Source organism: Rhinolophus ferrumequinum, chromosome 6 (assembly GCF_004115265.2).
Source record: "Rhinolophus ferrumequinum isolate MPI-CBG mRhiFer1 chromosome 6, mRhiFer1_v1.p, whole genome shotgun sequence".
Taxonomy (NCBI): Eukaryota; Metazoa; Chordata; class Mammalia; order Chiroptera; family Rhinolophidae; genus Rhinolophus; species Rhinolophus ferrumequinum.
Genome location: NC_046289.1, coordinates 29,586,392 through 29,609,721, shown reverse-complemented (window position 1 = coordinate 29,609,721; position 23,330 = coordinate 29,586,392). Strand labels below are relative to the sequence as shown.

The 23,330-nt window shown below is 31.7% G+C and overlaps 1 protein-coding gene across 17 annotated transcripts in view; it reads left to right on the top strand.

Annotated features, from left to right (window-relative positions):
• Positions 1–23,330, top strand: part of GPHN (gephyrin) — a 438,119-nt gene that overhangs the window by 275,864 nt on the left and 138,925 nt on the right. For 7 of the 17 annotated variants that reach the window (XM_033107417.1, XM_033107412.1, XM_033107406.1 and 4 more), the window contains one exon: positions 8,675–8,731. The exons of 4 other annotated variants lie outside the window; for them this stretch is intronic. In XM_033107417.1, coding sequence (XP_032963308.1) covers positions 8,675–8,731 — 57 coding nt within the window. Of the gene's footprint in view, positions 1–8,674; positions 8,732–17,236; positions 17,279–23,330 lie in introns of all 17 variants that reach the window. 6 more of the 17 variants (XM_033107404.1, XM_033107408.1, XM_033107407.1 and 3 more) reach the window with 1 other exon arrangement.

Here is a 23,330-nt window from a genome sequence, read left to right as displayed (position 1 = left end):
TTATATGTCAATATAAATAACATTGTTATGGAAAAATATTTTCCAAAACATTCCATTGAAAAAGATGGCATTGTTTTATATTTTTTAAAATGTATTTCAATGTTTGGTTTAATAAAAGACAGCTGGATTCTCACATCTGCTTCTGTACTCAGTCTCTTGTGATACTTTGTTTTGGTTGAAAAATATGAAGAAACAAATCAGCCTTGCACAATTATGTAGTTAGAAAAGGAAGGACTATTTTAATAGAATTTCCAGATAATTTTGAATATTCTTTGAAACTACACCTAAAATTTGCAATCTATAGATAGTCTATCAAACGTTACTTGAAGTGTGGAACCTAATCCCTAATAAGGACCATTCCATATTCTTATATATTAAAATCCACTGGTCTCCCTTGAACTTTGAGTGGATCTTAAACCCATGCATGATTTTGGAACACTTTTCTTGGTCACTTGGAAAATGTAAATTCTTCCAAGTATTGACATATTTCATTATATTATATCAAAAAATTTTTCATTAATGTAACTACCAAGCTCATCAAAAAAGACTTGGAAGTACTGAAAGCTGTCAAGCTTACAGTAATATATGTTTTCAGAATTCTAATTTTTGCTTAAAAGCTAGAATTTAATCTTTGGCAAAACAACAATTCCTGTCTGTTTTTCTTGAATTGATAGGCTCATTCCATTCATTTTCAAGAATATATCTACCAAATATGTAAGTCTGAAATATCAGTTTGTCAGTATTTTTTCATTCTTTCAAGTAGAAATAGTGTTCTGTGCAAAACGTGGCTAGTTCAGCTTGCAACTCAAACAATTGTATAAGTGCTTTTCCTTGAGACAGTCATCTTTTTGTATGCAGCAAAAGTATTTTATTCGTACTTCTCATTTTGCCACATTCAAGAGACAATTTTTTGTTAAGTTAAATTAGTATTTATTGTTTCATTGAGGACAATGTTAAATGGAACTAGCTTTCCTCGTTTGAAATGTAGATATATTTAACTGTTGGTACATGGTAGTGGATAATACCATGATTATTCATATTATTTGTATCCACTGCCTTGATTTGCACTAAAGTGCCAACCCACTACTGCTTTTGTACCATCAGTGAGACTGTCAACATAGTGAAAAAGGCAAATAATGTCTCAGTACTGTTATTAAAATAATTTGGCCCTGCGGACTCCTGAAAGGGTCTTGGGGACCCTCATGGGACTGTGGACCAACTGGCTTATGTTTCTTAAAACTATCCTGGGTCAAAATTGTATATTTTGAATCTTATTTTTCCTCATTTTCTATTCAAACATTTTATGGTGATATTCTCAGTCCAGAGATATTATCCTTTATATAAATGACCACCAGTACCATGCATAAACATTATAAACGAATCACCATCACGCTGTGATCCAGCAGGGAACAGTTTCTCCTCGCTGATTCAAAATGAGTGACTTTACGAAGTCTTTTGAAGATACTAAATCAGAAATTGTAATTCCCAGCTAACTACTCATTTCCAATGTGATACTACTTCTGCAATTGGATAACAGCTAATGTTTCCCCAGGTTATTCTGTCCACTAATAAATACCCCGAGGGCCCTCTTTTGAGTCATAACCTAGTTGTTGGAAGAACATTTTATTAGGGATATAATTGGGGGTGGCTCTTTTTTAAAAATCAGTTTCGAATATTTAAAATTGGTGAGCTTTTAAATAAAAATACAGTTTTTCAGCTTTTCCTGAAAAAATCGGATGGACAGTACTGGGCCAGCACTGACATATATCAATACTCAGCTGGCATTCTTTACACCCTTCTGGCTACTTTACTCATTTGCATTAAATGACTGGCTCCTGTAGATTTTTGAGTCACTGATTTCTACTCTTGTTCATTATTGTCTAGTTTCTCCTCCTTTATAACAACATATTTGTTTTGCTAATTGTGATTTGATAGCAAAACAGATTTTTGAGACTTTCGAATAAAGGATGGATCTCATGTACTTTTTTAATGAGAAAGGCACTACCCAGTATAGTAAAGTATTTCATATTTTGATGAAACTGAAATTAGATAATAATAATATATTTTAGCTATTAGTTTTGAACTTACAAATCATTTTAAATGGTTGCTCTATGACATTCTTCTAACTATATATGATTTTAAATTGGTTTTTATTTCTTCGTTCATCTGATTAAGTGTCCCTTCTGCCTTTATATATAATGATAATTGAAAATGGAATTCCCCATCATTTTCTAATTATTTAGTGTTCACAGAATTATATTTATCATTGAAGCTAAGTATAACTTAACTGTGAAATGTGTAATTGCCGCTCTGAAATCTGAACTTGCAAATAACATTTGATTAATTAGCATGAGAAGATATAGCTCACCAGAAATTATTAGCTATAGAGTTAACAGTTTTATAGCTTAAACAGTCTATAAATAGCAAGATTCTTCTTTTATTTAAAAAACAAAAACAAAAAAAAATGCCTGCTCATTTTAGAAAATCTAGAAAACTCATATAAGAAAAAAAACTTCCTGTAAGACTACCCTTAATAATGACTGTCAAAATTTTGCTGTATATCATACTGTTATTTTTTCTATGCATTCAAATATTTTATATAAATGGATCATAATGGGAAGGCAAGGAATAAGAGCTCAGGTTCTGGAGTTTGACAGGCCTGATGATGAATCTCAGCTTTATCACTACTAGATGAATGGCCTTCGGAAAGTTACTTCACTTCTATAAACTTAATTATCTCATCTGTAAAATGAAAAATAATAACACCATTTGCCTCATTGAGTTGTTTTAAAATTTAAATTTTAAAATTCATATAAATCACTATCACAGTCTTTGAAATATAAGAAATGCTCACTAAATGTTAGTTATAATTATTAAACTAATATTTTAACCTGTCTCGTTAATCTAGTAATATGTTCATATTACATGTTTTTAAATAATCTTATGCAACTTTATTATTCATATTGTTAGCTGTTCTAATTTGTGGATGTAGCATAGTTTTTTTTTACCAACCCCTGTTTTGGATATTTTAATTGTTTCGTATTTCATATGTTTTAAAAACAGTGCTGTGATAATCTTCTGGAAGTTAAATGTTTTAGAGTCTTATCTTAATTGAACTTAGCAACTTGTATTAATTCTACCTTTGTTAAAAGTATATGCAGAACTTTAAGGTCATTGATTCCTATAATTTAGATGGATACCAAGTAGAGATCATTTTTGCATCTTGATGAATTCATTTTAATGATATTCTGGAAGAAGCAGTTTTAGCATTTGCATTTGACTTAGTTACTGGCAGACATTTAAAAATTATGGATCCAAAGTTGTTTGAAAACTTTTAACAACATTGAGTATGTAAAAGTATTGCACTATGAGGCACTAAATATTGAGGATCAGCCCCAGTCTGCCCTTTATAACATTTTGAGAACTAATAGACCTCAGTTTCTATATCTGTAACACCGTGGTATTAAATTAAGTAACCTGTAAAGTCCCTTGTAGGCCTATAAAGCTGTTTCTTTGAAATAAATTTGCATACTGACTGAATAAATATTATCATTCTGTTCAGCCCTCCTCTCTGATATTATATCAATGTCCAATTAATATAAAATAATTTACATTTATTTATTAAGCCTTTGAGTTCCATGTTACTACATAAAGTTAGAGATTATCGTCTAAAAAATGTCCTATCTTCATTTAAGATCTTTCTTATTTAGGTCAATCCTATCTCTGTTAAATAAAACAATGATTTCTCTTGGTATCCACTACAGTTTGTTCAAGTTATAGGAAGATAGGGAAGTGAGTGCTGTAGAAATGCCAGGAATCATGAAATTAGGAATACTATCTTTCAGTTTAATAGCTTTGATTCCTATAAACTTCTTTTTAATTGTTTGGGGCATGTTTTGTGCAAAAGCAGCTCAACAAAAATAACCTGTGCCATCATTATTTCAGCCGCAGAATTTATTAGACAGAGCCATGATTTAAATCTGTATAATTAACTAGTCATGTTTCATTCATGACTTTAATAAAGAGCATATTTGAAACTAAACTATTCTCTTGATCTCTATATTTTAAGATGATACATATTCTAAAATTGGTCGTGTATTTTCTCACCCAAAACTTCAGGATTATCTGTTCTCTACACTCATTCTATTTCATTAAAGACAAAACACACATTAATTCAGAAATTCATTCAATGGATATTTTTAGTGCATATTATGTCTGATATTTTGTTTTACTTTGCCTTAATAAACCACAAATGAAACAGAATTGTTTTACAGTGAAGCATTAGTTTTATTGAAAGGGCTGAAATATAGTGAATTGAAATATTAACTAGTTCCTAAAGAATATTTTTTTATATTTACATGAATTTGTTTAAATTTTGAGGTCTCAAGGAAAACTTTCTTTTAAAATGTCCTTTTCCAAATCATAACTACCAGAAACAATCTATAGCTATACCAAAATACAATGAGTGATAGTGGTTGGAAGATAAATAATTTCTAAGAAAAATCTTTATTTCTTGTCATTGATGCCCATACTAAAAAAAAAAAAAAAAGGCATAATAATATAGGGTTAAAAATATTTGTCTCTCAGGGTAATTCTAAACATAAGTTAGATAATTCTAAAAACAAAATAGTTCAGCCCCTAGGGCAAACAAACAGAAGTGTTTGTTTAATCTACATAATCTTAATCTAAATCAATAGAAAATATATCATGGTAGAAGGAGAGCTCTACATTAGTCATTCCATGGGTGAGCGCCTAAGTTTAATGAAAAGACCTTAGCGTCAGAGAATTTAATACCAGCTGTGCTTTTCTTTTATCAATAAGTCTCCGGAAAGCCACTGAACTTCTGTAGACCTGAGTTCTCTCATGAATAAAACAAACACACAAAATACACAACCTTTTCTCAAATGTTTTCACCGAAGATCTTGTAACTAAAGTGTGAATGCATACATTCAGTGTTATAGGCACTACAAGCTTCTACAAGCCTAAAATTTCTTTGAAATTTCATATTTTTGAAATTAATATAAAGTTGACTTCCTACTCCAAAATCTGTATGTTTGCTATAAAAAAAAAATAACACAACTAATTATTATTAGCAAGAAAGGGGAGGATGGGATGAGATAAGTCTTTACCTTGTTAGCAGTGGAAATGATTTTATAGTGAGCTCTGTTTTAGAGAATTGGGCTAAATCAAAGGGAATCAACAACCCATATTGTACTAACTTCAGACAATCTCTTTTGTTGCATATTTCTAGAATCCAAACTCTTATTAAAAAGGTGAATACAAATAGCGGAATGATTTCACTGCTCTACAGGCCACATCCTGGTAATTAATTCCTAAGGACAGATTGCCCAGTAATTAATCCCTGAAGAAAGATTCCCAGAATGTTGCAAAAGAAGTAATAATACAGTGCAGTATTTTCAGACTATTTTTAATGAATATTTTGTTAAATATTCTAGCTGAGAGGCTCAATAGAAGATTGAAATTGTTTTGATCCTCTGGTTTATATCATTTACAATCTCAGTGAAATAATTGTGAAAGGATTTCTTCAGGGTAGAAAAATTACTAGTGATAACATTTTTTGTTTTGCAGCTAACCTTTTAATTTTCAATATATGTAAATATATTCGTAATTTAAACCAACTCGTAATCCCTACCATTCTTTACATCCTATTCTCAAACTTCATTTATATTGCAGTGATCCTATGTGTAATATAAACATTTGCAGTTTAACTTTTCTTAGTTACTGATAGAGAATATTTAGTCCACAGAAAAATATGTATAAAATTAGCTAACAATGTGAGGCTTTTATAATATCATCAAGGGTAAATTAATGCGTCTTATTCAAATGCTAATTTGTTTAATTTCTTTTAAGTTCTTATCAAAGAAAAATAATACAGGCATTTGTATTAGCTGTGAATTTCTGTTCTAATCCATCATAATTGATGATTAAGGGTCAGCTAGAATAAATGAGAACATTACATTTTAAAATCTATTGGTTCGACCTTATTAATCAAATTTTAGTTTAGAAGACAAATCTTTTCCAAATTCTCTCTGTAGGTTTTCAGTATTAGGTATTGCCTATTTCAGGAGCCAAAAAAAGTCACATGACACTTGCATTACAACCACTTCTGGCTTTGATAACCGTATTGGTTTTCTAAAGTCTTCCTCTTATGATAGTTACAAATTTACAAAGTCATATTTATGTACATAAAATTGATATCAAGAATTGACAAATGAGCTATCTGCTTCAAAAATCTTTTTTAAATTAGTATTATAGTCTATTTTTCATGTTTAGTTTTCAATGGTGGCTGTCTTTTCTTATAATTCATTCTTCAAATTTTTGTACTTGCACTTACATTTGGAACTGAAATGGTTTAGGAAAACTTTTTTACATAATTAAATATAGTAACATAAAATTTCTTCCATAGATGGATATATATATATATATCTCCTCTTACAAACATCAATTTTTGTCCAACCCATTTATTCCTAGGCCCATTATAGGAATACAACTTCAAGCTAGAAATCAGGAACTGTGGATGTTGTTCCTAGATCTGTCATTAACATCCTATGTAGCCTTGAAAAAGCTCATGTCATTGGAGTTGATGTAACTTTAAGCCTTCTAGAAATAAAAGACAATGTAGAAATTAGTGTTCACTTGTTACAATATAACAGTTCTGACCGTCTTCAGTTTCTGAAAGTTTTCAGAAAGCAGCAGGAAGCATTATGCTAAATTTTTTAGAGGAAACTACATAATTTATCTTTGTGATCAAAATATTGTGAGTTTCCATTTAAAATGGGAAACACCTTTATTTTGATATAAAGGTGTTCTCTGAGGTCAAAGATAATAGCACAGGAGAATAACTAGATATTAGGAACTCGCTGTCTATCCCGAGGCCCTCTCTTTAAGAGGGTAGCTGTTCTAATGTATCCATTGTTTCAAATTTGAGAATTCTGTTTGGCTAAGAAGAATGAGAATTGGTGATTATCGTTTGAGCATAATGTTTAGTTAATGCAGAAGAATTAGTAAAAACTATATCAGATAAAAAATATGCGGTACATATACAATGGAATATTGCTCAGCCATAAGAAAAGATGAAACACTGCCATTTGTAATGACATGGATGGATCTTGAGATTATCATGCTAAGTGAAAGGAGTCAGACAGAAAAGGTCTAGAACCAGGTGATTTCACTCATATGGGATATAAAACTGAAAGCAACAAACGAACAAGACAAACAGAAACTCATAGACACAGACAACAGTTTAGTGGTTTCCAGAGGGTAAGGGGGAAGGTGGGTGGTAGAAGAGGGTAAAGGGGGTCATATATATGGTGACAGAAGAACTGACTCTGGGTGGTGAACACAATGCAAGATATAGATGATATATTATAGAATTGTACATTTGAAACCTATATAATTTTACTAACCAATGTCACCCCAATAAATTTAATAAAAAATATGTAAATAACTTTGTATCACATAAAACCAGAAATTGACACCTTATATGTCAAGATGCTTTTTTTCAAAATGAAAATTCAATTTTTCTCAGTTTTCTCGATTTTTATTCCTAAGCAATATTCATATATTATCAGAGATGTCCTAAAAGGGATAAGACAGACAATCTATAGCTTGCCTTCAGGAAATACAGTTTTGTAGCATGGTCAGGTTTTCTTATTTTTCCTGAGGACTTGAACACTCAGAACATGGCATCACATTGATACTTCCCTACTGTCTCCAACAAGCAGGAACATCACAGCCAACTTGACCTCCACTGGTCTGAATGGAGACCGTCATCCTGAACATGTAGGAATCCACTTGGTCTGAAGTTACCTTCCTGTCCCCCTTTATTTTTTTGTCTTACTCTTTAGACAAAATATTCGTTCTTGTTACAGCTCTATTAAAAAGCAAAGGAATTTCTAGTTCACCCCTCATCTAATAAAACAAACACCTTATTTTAAGAATCTTCCTTTTCTCATTTATATAGTGATATGAAACAAGTTTTTAAAATAGCAGTTTAACTTTTTCCACAGTCTTACCTAAGAGGAAAATTCAGCTGAAATACAGATAGCTTTGAGGGAGTGACTGTATCTAACGTTGGTCTGGCATTAAAATTTTCTGGTTGGGCAGCACAATTGTTTAATTGGGAATCTCAGTGACAGCTGAACAACCTCAATGCTTGGATCAGCAAGCAGAGGAGATTCACTCTGTCACCTGTCAAGAATGATGCTTGTCAGGACTGATCTTTCCACTTGGGGAACATTCATGTTTCTAGTCATATCATTGATGTTTTCTCATAATACAATGGAATAGACACTAGACCACTGAAAGAGACAAAGTTATATGCATAGGAATATTTGTAATTCTTTGTTTTTCATAAGCCAAATGCAAATGTAACACTACTCCAGATTCTGCTTCATCAGAAATCCCCAAGATAACTGAAAGTAAGTGCCCATTTCTTCATCTCAGGAATAGTGACAAAGATTGAATTCTAGTGACTAGCATATTTGCAGAGCATGTCATAATGGCCTCTGGGTTAGTTAACTTCTTGACCTCGTAAGAGGTACCTCAAGAGTCAATTGATGTTTTTGCATGTATTATTTACTAATGCGTAGAAAATTTTTTAAGTTCACTTTTTCTTTATTCTGTCTTTTTTACCCATCTTCCCTCATTGTAGCAAATTAGACGGCCGGATGAAAGCAAAGGAGTTGCTAGTAGAGTTGGATCCCTCAAAGTAAATATGTTTCTAACATTTTTTGGCAAGATTTTGTCTATAGCCTACACTTCTTCCTTTTTGGAGGGTGGAGGGAGGAAGGGGGCTTTTTCCATTTTTCACCATCCCATTTTTTTTATTTTAATATTTTTATTGGCTGTTGGGTCATATTTTTTTTTGTTTGTTTCAGCTACACATAGAGCAACCAGCTGAAGGCAAGCTGCCAAGTAACTAGCTTTGAATGGCACCACAAACAAAAAGGGCAACTGCCTTATTTTAGGTGCCTATAATTTGGGGTTCTAGAGTAAACCGTTCCTCTGACTGATGTCACTATGTGTTACGTTCCCGTTACACAGAGAACTAATATTTACTTTCAGAATATTATCTCCCCTTTTTACGTTTTTTATAAAAAGTAATTAAATTTTGTTTGTGTCATTACTATCTATAGTTTATTCCATAAAAACAATTACTATGAGTTAATAACATGTATTTTATATATATAAATCTTAATAATTAGAAAAAAGGAATTTTATATGATGCTAGTATAATGGGCTCACATATAGCTAACAGTATGTAAGCACTGTTACTCCCCTTTGTTTTATTATTTTAAAGTTAAAAATTGATATAACAATCAACAGAGACCGATATATATCTAAACGTTTGCCCATTTGTGTAGTGATCTCTTAATGTACAACTTAAAGATTTCTGATCTGATGGTCCCATTTGCTAGTTGTTAAATATCTTGGGTCAATATATCGTGGGCACTCGATCCTCTAACATTTAATCACCATGAAAAAGATAAACAAGTTATCACCCTTAAGAAACACAGACATAGCCATTGATAACTTTTAATGCTGCCACCATAAATGCAAGTTAGAAAATTTGAATTTTTAAAATACACAGACGATTCTACCCCCAAATTAACCATTTTTCATACCTCAATCCCACTTATTATTACAACAGTAGTAACTGTTAAATTAATCAAAATGACATAATTCACTACGCTGGAATGTCCCCAAATTCAATAACTACCTTGAGGCCTAATATTAAATCATTTCAAAATTTTATGTACTTCCAATTTATTTCCATTTAACAATTTATGAAGCACTAATTTCTGCACTCTTTCCTCTCCTTGCCTCTTCTGCCTTCTTAATTTTACTTTTTTGTTTTTGTGTGTGTGCACGCATATGAGTGCACATGGATGAAGGTGTGTCTGTATGTTTGTGTCCTTTATTCCAGACAAGCCATCCTCTCTGTTCTCTAACACTGCTATATACCGGGTAGCATTTTTTTTTTTAACTGTTATTTCGCTAAGGATAATCAGAAGGAATGGGAAGTGTTGATTATATGCCTATTTCAAAAAAGAGGCAAGTTAAAATTAATCAGAAAAATATTAGTTTATGTATCCTGAGACATATCAGTAAGCATTCCTCACTGTCTACCTGTGAGGTTTCATATCTTGCCTGTGTCTTTAAGGAAAGGTAAATCTATTATTGTTTAGACTATGGATTATGACTCAGATTCAAGCGAAAACGTGCAGAGTGACATAACTTCTGGAAAATACTGATAGTGAAATAAAGATCAAATGGCATCCATAACTGCAGTTTATAACCATCTGCTATAAATTGGATTGTGTGTGTGAGTGCGCGTGTGTTTATTTATCTCTGAGTTCAACTTTTGGGTATATAGAACTTCAAGTTATAATTGTACATTTATTGTTTTTAAATATATATACAGTATGATTATGTGCATACATACATTATATATAAGAACAAAAGATACATTTTAGGGTTCAATCAGTTTAATATGGATGCAGCCTTAAATCAAAATGTGTTTGGGAAAAAAAGGCAAATTTCATAATTTTTAAATATATTTACTCCATATTTTTACCTAATAGAAAATGTTAAAGTGAATCTCTAGGGGATTATAAAGATAGTTATAATGTTTATTTTCTCTAATGCTTTGGGGAGACAAGATGCAATAATTAAAATAAAATGTTAGCTTCCTAGTCACGGGTTTGTTGAGCATGTATTCTTGTTATACAAAGATCTTTGATGTGTTAAAATGATTGCCAAAGGCAGTGAGAAATGTATAATGCTATGATCTTATTTTTAAAAGGAAAAAGGAAAACTGAAAAGAGAACAAGTTGCTTTTTCAATTCATTTTCTGATGTTTACATGTAGCTCCATCGAAAGCTGGAGGAGCTCAGAGATCACCTAGAAGGCAATGTGAAAGGATACTCTCTCAGAGTAAATGTACGATTTCACTTGGTGATTTTTTTTTTCCTAAACTTCTGCTGACTGGTAATTCCAAATCTGATTGGTTTGTCCTCTCATCTCCATATTTTTTACTTTCTGTCTCTTTTCTCCCTATATCTTTTCTTTCTTTTCTAGCTGCAGCTTCATGCTCACATAGATTAAATTGGCAGAGTAGAGGACCCCTAAACTAACATTGTGATTGATTTAATAACATTCTGGCTCCATTACAAAAAAAACTTTCTTTTCAAAATCTGTGTTTCTTTTCCAAGGATCTTTTCATGAGACTTCATTTGGAGCTTTTCCATTGACCGGGTCTTCTGCCCCTTGTTGGTTGTGTCAGCAGGATAATAAATGAAGGGCTAGATCCAAGTGCTAGAGCCTTCATGATTCAATTTCAGTGGTCAAGGAAAATGATCAATGTTAGAGTGTCATCATAGGTATTCTGGCATTAATAGACTTCTCTCAACTCAGATTCTTTTGGATTAACTATATCACTTTTTGTTTAAAAATAAAGTAAGCATCTTCACGAGAACACAATCATGTAACATCTTTCAGACACTTGAGATGAAGGCTAATATACACAGTACAGCACTGTGAAGGAGAACAATACCATATAGCCACTCAGTACTGTACATACATGATATAATCATATAGGCAAAAAGAGTTTTTGTGACCGATAGTTCAGACTTGGAATACTTGGTCTTTCTACTGAATATATCTTTTCAAGATAAATGGAAATAAATCTCTAAAATGGCATAAATATGCAGAAGAGAAGTTAAATTATTATAATAAATAATTTCTGGCTCTATTTAGCCCTGACCTTCCATTCCTGAGCCTTTTTTAAAAGTCCCTATGAATCCTAGCCCTGATTTACTTCTCCCAAGATTATTGCCATACATTCAATTCATATTGCTATAATAGTTTTGTTACAAAGGGTAGAGTAAAAAGTAATACTGATATGATAATTCTCTGGTTTCTCAGCTTGTTTTTAATTATATACTATACATAGTTATGTATATGTCTATATTAAATTTCTCATTACTAGAGTCAAAAGTTGTTTTTATTAATACCAAACACTAAATTCTATTAGCTAAACAGAGAAGGAAAATACAACAGGTGTCTCATTTTTCTATTTTCTTTTGAGTCAGCCCTTCTTTTCTGTGCATATTCTTAGAGAATTTAAAAGATCATCCATAATCACCCTCAGAATCTATTCTGTCATTTTTAAAAATACAAGATTAGCATGAATTTTATGATTGCATCAGTCTAAACATTACCTGGATATTGTTCTAGAACCATTAAAAAGATTCTGATAATATTAATTAATATAAGTATTTAGTGCCATACTTTCCCTAACCAATCATGAGAATTGGTATTATTTTTCTTTCAATGAAACCAAGACTAGAAAGTTGAGACTTGCTCAGGTAATATGATAGGGAGTTACTGTTAGACTTGAGTTAAATTAAAAATTTGGTGCTTTGCAAATTAGTGTATCTCATGCTACTCTTCGATTTCTTTTTTTTCTATACATATGCTATATGGTACAGGACATAATGACTAATCTCAGTATCTTCATCTTTTGTTTCATTTCACAGGGTCACATTTTGTTCTGATTACTTTTTATTCTAAAAAGATTGATACTGAGATATATCATTCTAAGATTCCTGTTAATTAGAAAAGTATGGGGATAAAAACTATCAGCAAATAGTAACTTCTCTAGAGAGTACAGCTAAGAAAAGATGCAAATCAAATGCTTAGCTGAATGTTCAGTTTCTCTCCTTCCCCTTTAATTTTTATTACCCCAGAATGCCTTAAAATATGTCTTGTATATTTAAAAAATGTTGCTTAGAAGCAGAATGAAGTTATTCTCAGTACTATAGGCTATATACACAGATTTTGTTTCTAAAATGAGGTTAAATTGGCATATAGTCATCATTCAGTTTTGTGAAAATTTATTGTAGGTGTTCATACACAAGAGCAAATCCATGGGTGCCTTTTCAATAAGATGGAAAATTCAAAACCATGTTGCCACTTAAATATTTAATATTTGTAGAAGGTAAGACATCATTCAGAAGTTGGGATAAGGATTTAATTAAATCATTTATGCTTCAATTGGTATCATCTATACAATATATTACTTTTTTAGAGAGGAAAGAGCCCTGCATATTGTTTATTTTGGATAATCAATGATATTAAATTTTATTTATATAGTTCTTTATCCCACATTTACTCTTCTATAGCAAAAAGTAAGATGTATTATTGTTGAATTATAAAGTAAGAATGTATCATCTTTTTCTGTACAATGTACGAAGCTGAAGTAGTATTCTGAACCCCAAGTGGGTTTTTTAGTAATATTAATAATAAATTTATCATTTTTGTACCTAAGACCGAGTTTTTCCTAATTTAATGATTACAAAAATTACTACAAATCCTTAGACTGATATCTGTTGAGAATAATGACAAGAATAAACCACATAAAGGTAAACAATTTTCAGTTAATCAAATGCATGAATCTAATAGGAAGAGATATTAAAAGTAATGCACAAGATGAAGAACAACTCAAGCAGTGTTGAAAACTAGATAACATAGGTAAGTTAATGCAAGCTAATTCTTTGTTTAGATAATATAAATCAAGGTAAATTTACAAAATCGAAGTTAATTAGTTAAGGAAAATTGGGTCCTGGAAAGCTTAAATGTTAAAATATTCAGGAAAAAAGGTAGATAAATGCTCATGAAATAATGACACGTAGAAAGGAAAGAAAGGAGAGGAGTAAAAATACCTCACAGCTACAAAATTTTGTGTTTTCATTCAGTTTATGTAATATGATGATAAATTTTTTTTAGTTATAAGTATATACAGATAAGTAATCAAATGTGTTAATTTTTAAAGGCCTTCACAAACAGTAAAAGAGAAGATGACTTATAAAGACAGCTTATTGGCACATAAGTGAACTTAAAAGAAAGGTGATAAGGTAGAAGGATTACGATAATTATAGGTACTTGTTATGCTAACAAATAAAAAGAAGGTATTATTTGAAGTGGGAAAAGTTAGGGGAGGAATTATCACTTAACTAAGGACTACATGTATTTTTAACAAGTTCAGAAAAATATCTGAATTAAGTCAGAAAGCAATTTCTTTTCAATAATGGTTTTTAAATGTTTAACAATTTCCTGAATGCCAAAATAAGACTGGTATAAAATAGGGCTAATGTTAATGATGAATTAGATGGTTCTGATTTTATAGATCTTTTAAGATCAGTATTTTCGTTTCAGCCTTAGTTCTCAATCACCACTTATATTTTTGATGTATTGTCTTTGGTGGGTTTTTTGCACTTTTATTCATCAAATTAATGCTGTAACTCGGGTCAGCAAACTATAGCCCTTGGACCAAACCCTGTTTTTCTTCTGTGGGCCACAGCTAGTAATGATTTTTGCATTTTTAAATGATGGGGGGAGAACCAAAAGAACATTTCGTGGCATGTGCAAATTACATAAAATTCAAATTTTAGTGTCCAAAAATAAAGTTTTATTGAAACACAGCTACACTTACTTATTTACATATAGTCTGGTTGTTTTTGCAGTACAACAGCAGAGCTGAACAGTTGCAGCAAAGACCACGTGGCAGGCAAAACCTACAATATTTGCTATCTCACCATTTATAGAAAAAGTTTGCCAAGAACTGCTATAACTTTTTAGTGTGTCAAAATGACATTGATAAAGAAATGGTTATAGTAGAGGCTATATGAAATTATCTTCATTTTAGAGCTTGAGAAAAGGAGAGCTCATTTTTCGGGGATGGTTTCAGATTATTCTTCATGGAAGCATGTGTTTAAGAGTTGATCCTCTATAATCTACCATTACATTTTTATTCTTCCCTTTTACATTGCCTTTTTTTCCCCTAGCTACTCTTTCTTTACATGCCACACACATACACACACACATACACACATGCACACAAAGTAAACTCACTGTGGAATTATCATTAAGCCCTTCAAATATAAAACTGTCATATGGATAAAATATAGATTGTAAATTTATCTTCTTTGGGGACCCCTTAATATATAACAATACATTCCATTTTTGCTCTCTTAACCTTTTTTCAAATTGTGTTTTTAAAGTATTTTTGCTGTATCCATTGCATTTTTCTGCTTATTACTTCATTACTTCTCAGTAAATAAAAATAGTTCCCCTGAAGACCATGATCAACTTTTGATTTCTGTTGAATGTCCTATTTGACCTCATCTAAAATCATACCTTCTATAAGAAATTTCGTACAAATGGAAAAGATACGAGATAGGAACACGTAATATATATTACCTTGATATACAGCACTTAAAAATCTAGAAGGTATCTGCATTGAATCAGCCAACTTTGAGGTGAAGTAGAACAGCTAGAACATTAGTCCTTAGGTAAATAAACATTCAGTACCTTTTCAATGAGTAAACATCAGTTTGTATAGTCTCCTTTTTTAGGCAAATTTCTGTGTCTTTTTGTTTTGTATGTAGAATATTATTTGAGCCTTTTAAGTCTTCATTTTTGGACATTTTGGCATTTACTCATATTAATAATATGCATTTATTTTATTATATGTAATATTCTGAGTACCTTGATAGATGATGTCTTATGATCAGACTACAGTAATGATAAAGATGGCAGTAAATCAATTTTAAGATTATCTCTGTGGAAAATAGGCAAATTTTGCTACCTTTCACTTTATCAGAATTCGCTTAACATGTAAAGTTAACATAATTCTGATGTTTCCGTTCTACTGAAAAATAACAGAAATCTATTTTGTGCTTCAAACTCAAAATTCTCATCTGAGACTTACAAAAATCACCTACAATAGCCTAAAACATCATTTAGAGTGGGAGTAGCAAGTCTGTGAAGTAATGCTTACTGCAGAATTGCCTTTCTCAGAACTGAGTAATACAAAAATAAGGTACTAATAAAAGATCTCCTTGACAAGTAAATTTCCCTAGTAATAGAAAATGAAGAACAGAGAAGGAAAAAAAAGACAAGACTCACACTGTTTTGAAAGATAACGTTTTTCAGTTTTATGGGTATAGTTACAGAAACAGAACAAACATGCAGCGCAAGGTTTTCTTAGAAATGGCATCCTGCTAAAGAAAATCACATGTGTATGTGTTTGGAAAAAAAGGTATAATTTCTTAATATGTAGAGAATTGACCATATTTTGGAAACTATCTCAAAGTAACCCATTAAGAGGCAGTCATACATTTTCTCACAAATCTTTGTGATGGTAAGTGTAAAACCTTCTGAATATTATGTAACATGGTTCAATTTTTTTAAGGATAGAAAAAAAGTTTTTATATTCATTCAATAAACACTTATTGAGTGCCTACTACATTCAGCTGTGCTGGGTTCTTGAAATACAATTAAAGAACAAATCAAATAATAAGGGCACTTCTGATTCCTTCACTGTGCCATTTTGTCCTATACCCTCATTTTCCCACCCTAACTTTGTATTTTGGAACTTCATGAAGAATTTTGTAAGCAGAGAATGCACACTTAAAATTTAGCTCACATGACATTGTGACAGCCTAATAAAAGAAGAGGCCCTGGAATTGAACATGGCAGTGTGACAACCTAGAAAGAAAGAACAGGCCAGAAAATTATCAATTTAAAGTCATCAAAATTAAACATGGTTTTAAATATAAAATATCTGTATAAAAAAATCAGTGAAACATTCTGATAAAAGATAAGTCTGGAGAAGAGTTTTGTGTTTAAGTTTTTATATCTTTTTTGGTGTCTATTGATATATATATATGTATATATATATATACATATATACATATATATATATACATATATATATATGGATTCAGTAATTCTGAGCTGGCTTTAGTGCCCTCTTTAAAGAATAATAGGCAGATGTACAGTAGAGTCATCCTATAAATGATGTCACATGTACTTTGCTAGTGTTAAGCCAGTGAAGATCAGTGTGATGCCATAGACTAGCATTCTGCTTTTCTATTAACTTAAATGAACATCTTTTCAGCAAGATCATACCACATTCTGATCAGAGGGAGTCATCTCCGTCATGGATTTTTTTTTAATAAGCGGATATTTTTTTTATCATGAGGTCTCAAATAGCTTGAACCTTGACATTTCAAACTCAAGTGTCTGCTTCTAAGGCTACTTTATTACCTGACGAATGTGTTGGTGAAAGAGCCATCTAAACTTCTGAGACCCTTACTATACTATCATTCCTCTTTAACAGTGTTTCTTTTCCCCACTGCAAAACCAGGCTCGGCTTCCCTCGTGCTCATCTACCTATAGTGTATCTGAGGTATACTTTGCACGTGTTTTATTACATGGTCAATAACATGCTCGCCCTCACCATTTTTCTTATTTTATTTTCCTTTTGCCTTAATTTATTTTGCCTTGCACTTCGCATTTGGCTGAAAGGGATGAGGGTACCGAAGGGGGAAAGTTAGCTGTTTTAGAGGGAAATTTCTATATTTTCATATTGCACTGTTTCTGAGTAACATTTTTCTGGTAGTCACTGTATCGCATCAAAATTCTTAAAGCCCAAATAGCCAACTTGATTGTTACCACCACCTTAATTCCATAAAGATTCCTTTGAACCAGGTAATTTGTTAATTAGCTAAACTCATATTAGCCAAAGTCAAAGATTCCATTTTGCAGACCTGTCTCTGGTAGCTGAATATTTACATTACATTAGTGACAATTCTGTCCCATTAACCACAGACGCAGGGAAGTATCCAAAATTGGTTATTAAATGAAAAGTTAATGTGATTCCCCTATTTTTATGTAAAACAGAAGATTGACTCCCTTTTTAAAAAATTAATTAGGTTACTCAGGAAGATAGTTTCTTTGATACTTGTATTTTTATAAGGTGTTTATAATCTAGAAGAGCTTATCACTCTGAAATTCGTGTTTTTTTAACAAAATGTTTTACATGAAGTTTGACATCTATGTTCTTTACCTTTTTAGGGGTTTCATTTCTTATTTTTACTGTGTTAAACCAGAGCATAAATTGGTTTTCTGTTTTTATAAACCAGATTCATTGAATCTTATTCATTGAATAAGATTCATTCAGATTCATTGAAATATTATTAACAGACTTTGAATATTCTTTCCAAAACAGGGGCACTGTTGAGTAACTAAGAAGGAGTATATGTACCTCAAAATATGACTAGTAAATAAAAGGACTTTAATAGCCTATGAATTTTAAAATCTTAATTTGTTACTTTAGAGACATAACATATTTCAACATGTATTTGCTTTGTGCAGGCAACTATAGCTAATATGTGCAGGCCAGTATTGTCAGCTTAATTCTGACCCCAGAAATATTATAATGTTATACAAAAAACAGAAAGATGACACTATCTAAAATAACGGGTGGTATATGCAGACCGCAGGTAGAATATCATCTTTTCACTTTAAAATTTAAGAAAAAGCCTTGAAAGAATAGCATGACTGAACCCATAGTTTCACCAAGTTGAATTTATTGAGTCAATAGAATTACAGCTGCCTTCTTTGATTTTTTTTTTTACAAGTTGCAGCTGTAACAGATTTTTTTCTCTTAAAACTGATTTTGTGGAGAATTAATTTCTACTTGAAATATGTATATTTGTAAGGAGAAGCAAAGTAATGAAAGGCAAATGAATTGTGATATCATCATAGACTTTTGGAAGAAGATAGATTATCATCTCGTCACCACATTTTTCATAGGTCTTTTCTTAATTTCCCAGGATTATGATTCCCAGTGTAAAAAATATATAACCCATTTCTTTCTGCCACTTCATCCAGGCAATTCTCCATTTCCCATGAGAGTGTATAAGAAGTCTACCATTGGCATCATCTCCAATCACAGCCTACAGCATCCATCAGGGTATTACTTTCTCTGTGACAGCATGTGTACAGGAGGGCTCTCAGGTTGGAATGTGGAACTGGCTTCTGGGGGATGGGATTGTGTATGCTGTGGCATTTGCTCCATAGCACTCAGCTCTTATTTGAGCTCTGGCTTTATCTGAGTTTGTTTCTTTCATTGTGACACATGAGCTTTATTTATTTGTCATGAAGTGTGTTTCTCTTTTTGTCACTTGTGGTAGGTTTTCTATATTCCATTCAATGCCACATCTCTGTGGACTCTATAGGTGGTGTTCTGTTTAATTTATAATGCTATAAAGACCAATGTCATAAAGAACTCCTTAGGGAGCCTAATATTCATGATAATCATCTAGACAAAAATAGCCTTTGGTAATTGTTTTCTATTTCATCTTAAATTGGTAAATGATTGTTTCATAAAATTTTAGACTCTAATCCTAAATAATGAGAATTTCAGGGAATGCCCTCATGTTTCAGTTTTTCATATGGAAGCTTCTTGATGGGACTGTCAGTAAAGTGCATTATTTATTTTATAGCATCACTTTAGAGATAGCCAACCCTCTGTGGCTAGTTCTCTTCCTTCTCTCACATTTACATCATTTTCACTTACTCCCACAACTGTAGAAATAAATTCTCCAACCCCAGTGTAACACGTTGGCTTTACCAATTTCATGTCACTGTCTTCTGTGACATTCATAAGACCAAAAAATAAATTAAGCTTTGTTCAAAAGTAAATCTATCAATGAATTGTACAAGAACAAGATAATTTCTAACCTTACCTGGCTAATACTGCACAGTAAATATTACTCCTTGTAGTTGATGGCCCCTTTGTAAAAAATACAATTTTTTTTTTACTATATCACCATCTTAGTTTGACATCTCATTTATTTTATCTTAATTAATCTTCGTTACAGTTCTGTTTGCAAAAGATATTATCATCCTCATTTTACAGATGAGGAAACTGAGGCTCAAAGACGTTAGATATCTTGTCCAAAGTCATAAAGCTGCCGAGTGAGTTGCAGAAAATGTTTTTTTAAACACCATGGTTTCTGTTGTTCAGAGTTGTTAAAAGTCATTAGTTCTCTGAATGGCATGAAGTAGCCTTATTTTCACAGTATATATTCATCTGGATTAGGTTGATTATATAGTTTTGGGTATTATTTTAGGAGAGGATGTAGATGTATTCATAAGGTAGAAAACTTTAATTCAAGGAAATATTAGACATTCCTTTGTGTAATTTATTATTCTTATTTTGTATTTTAGTTCAATATATTCAATATATTTTTTGAGCACCTGGTAATGCCTTATTTAAATATAATTATAATCTGCTAACTATTTCTTGATCTATGGGATTGGCTTCACATTTAGAATGCATAAAGTATAAATATAATGAGATCAGTACCTCAGGTTGTACACTATTGTTCATCCCTTCAAACCAAGTGAAAAAAGGGAAGAAACTCACTTTCCAAATTTTTACCAATCTTCAACTTGTTCCAGCAGTGTTCATTTTTTAAAATCCTTCGGGAAAAAAAATTGCTTCAGAATTCCTTCTTAGTTTAAACAAAAACCAGAACTGGTTTTATTAGTTATTTCTTGTAGAAATAGTGGTCTTTTCTGACTTACTTGAAAAGCTGGAATATGCACTAGATATAAATCTTTAGAGATTTGTAACAGTGTCTAGATACCCCCAAATTAATTTACCTTGGACCTTGAACACTGATCTTTAATATCTTAGATTTCCCAGTATCAAGGTTGATTTAGATCATTTGAAATTTTGAAGCTAAATTGATTTTTCCTATTGAGTGGACAAAGACTGAAACTTAATTATATTTTTATTTAATGCTTAAGAACTTTTAGCTACCTAAAGAAAACAGTGGCTTTTTTAAGTTATACCATACAACACAGTTGCCTTTGAACTCTTAACACACTAGTAAAACACCAATGCTGATCGAAGTAAACCTCAACTGGATGACAGAGTAGAGCTTCTGCAAATGGAAGTTTCAGTTGAATTGCAGATAATAGTAGATCTACATATTCAAGGAAGGAAGGGAGGAAGGAAAGAAGGGACCGAAGAAAACTGGACTTTAAACACTGCAGCATTTCCTGTTTATAAAGTTCTTCCCTTTTTAAAACACCAACAGGACCACAAATTATTTAAACTAGAAGAAACTGTAATAAAATAAAGATTCATAAAATGAATATTCTACTCAGATAATCCCTTAAGTTTTTCTATTATATAAACTCTCACTTAGCAATCTTTAATAGTTGATTTACTGTTTATTTCAATATATTTTTCTGTAATGTTCCACTCTTTTTCATTTTATATGTATTACTTTCATGCTGTTTGTATAAAGTTGGGAATTTGGAGGTAGTAAAGAAATCTGTTAAAATAGTATCCTTTTAAAACACTACAACGACTACTACTAAAGTTTCTTGACTCCTGCCTCATTTTGAATTTTTAAAAAATGAGTTAGACTGTAATAAATTGGGTCAAAATGAGAAAATTAAGTACATACCTCTCTCTGACGTCCAATACATGACCAGACATATAAATAATGGGAAAGCACATGACTTTCTTTTTGACAGGGATAGTTGGTAAATCTATCTAATCAAAAAAATTCTTGAAAAGAATTGGTAGTACTTTTTGAAAAAGATGCTGGGTCTCTGTCTAGCCTGGGCATACATTTTTAATTTCCATAATAAAAAGATTTTTTCACACTATGTAATTGACACTAGTGAAGTTCTGCTTAACCCTCATTACTTACTGCCTCGTACTGTGAGCATCTGACAATCAAAAAGAGGTCATCAGTGAAAATAAGCACTGCAACCTTTTACAAATTTCCGATGCGCCCCCTTTAATGCCTGGATACACACGTATTCGGCCGTTCTTGAGCTCATGTCGTAAAGATTATGTTCCGTTATTGTCTTTGCGAGGAAGAAGAGCACCTAAATACAATTAACCCACTCCTGCTCGAAATAATCTCTTCTTCATGGAAATAGAAATTAATAAAGTCTATAAAATACTTCTATGGAAATTCAGCCTCATACATATACAGATTAGCATTTTCATGTGATGTTTCATTTTATAAATAAAATAGATTAATTAAAATATATTAGAGGCCAAATAACTGTTAGCACATTATAATATGCACTAAAATGGCATACCTTGCTTGCATTCATATCTGTATTTCCAGCTGCTGTTTGAATGTCCTTTTATGATCTCAAACTCAGTATATCCAACTTTGCTATCTAAATTCCTTCTCTCTCTTTCGTGTTCTCAAGTTTCTTAGGTCATGTTCCTAAAGTTTCCCAACGTAGAAATCTTCCAATTATTTTTCACTCTTACTTATTTTTTATTTTGACAGTGTGTTATTAAATTTTGTCACTTTTGTTATTCCTTTGAATTACCTCCTTTTAATTCTTACTTCCAAAACATAACATGAACAATGAACTTTGTAGCCAGATCTACTTTTAAACCCTGACTTTAGTAAGATAAATTATGAACTTTGTATGTCATATAGCAGGCACTCACAAAATATTTGGAAAATGGTGAGTGCTTAAATAAATCAATCAACTTTTCTAAAGTTTATAAAGTTTCCACATCTGGGTTTCAGGGAGAATTGATAATTTATGTAAACTCTGATAGAGTACGTGGGGCATAGTAAGCATTAAATAAACATAAGTTTTTTTTTCTTCTCTAACTTCGATGTTTAAGCCCTAATAACTTCACACTCAGTTTACAAGAGTAGCTAAATAATTGGATAGCCTTTTTATAATTCTTCTTTTCTCTTATGTCAGACTAATTTTCCCAAGGCTACTTTAATTTCTTTCAATTCTCCAAAAAAGCTACAATAGCCTACCTCTAAGTCATTGTATCAAGAGTAAATGCCTCTCTGTCAAAGTCCTTCATACTTTGACCAGCCATTATTTAGCTAACATTTTTAGTGACCAATTCCTCCCAGTTTGCCCAGGACTATTCCTGATTTTAACATTTAAAGTACCACATCCTGGGATTGTCCCAGTTTTAAACTGAAAGTTCTACATTCCAGAACCCTCTCAGTCCCTGATAAAGACAATTCACCTCTTATTCCTTATCCAGCCAAGGTGAAACTTCTTGTCATATTGTTTCTTCTTTCTTATTGGCCATTGTTCGTGCTATTCTGTCTTCCTGAAGTGCTCTCTTCTACTTCATAGCTGCAGCCCATCTTCCTCCAGGAAACCTCCCCTACCAGCTCCCATTCACCCAGATCATCCTCTCAAGGGAATTTCAATTGTGTTTATAGACAGTATAACCCTATATTGTTTTTCATCCTGCCTATTTGATTATTTTTCTACGATTCCTTTCATGTTGGTGATCAACTTGATTCACTCCCAGAGTCTCTGTTTCATTTCTCACTATATATCTGCACTGTCCAATATAATAGCCAGTAACCACATGTGGCCTTTCAATTTAAATTCATTCAAATTAAATAAAATTCAAAATTGAG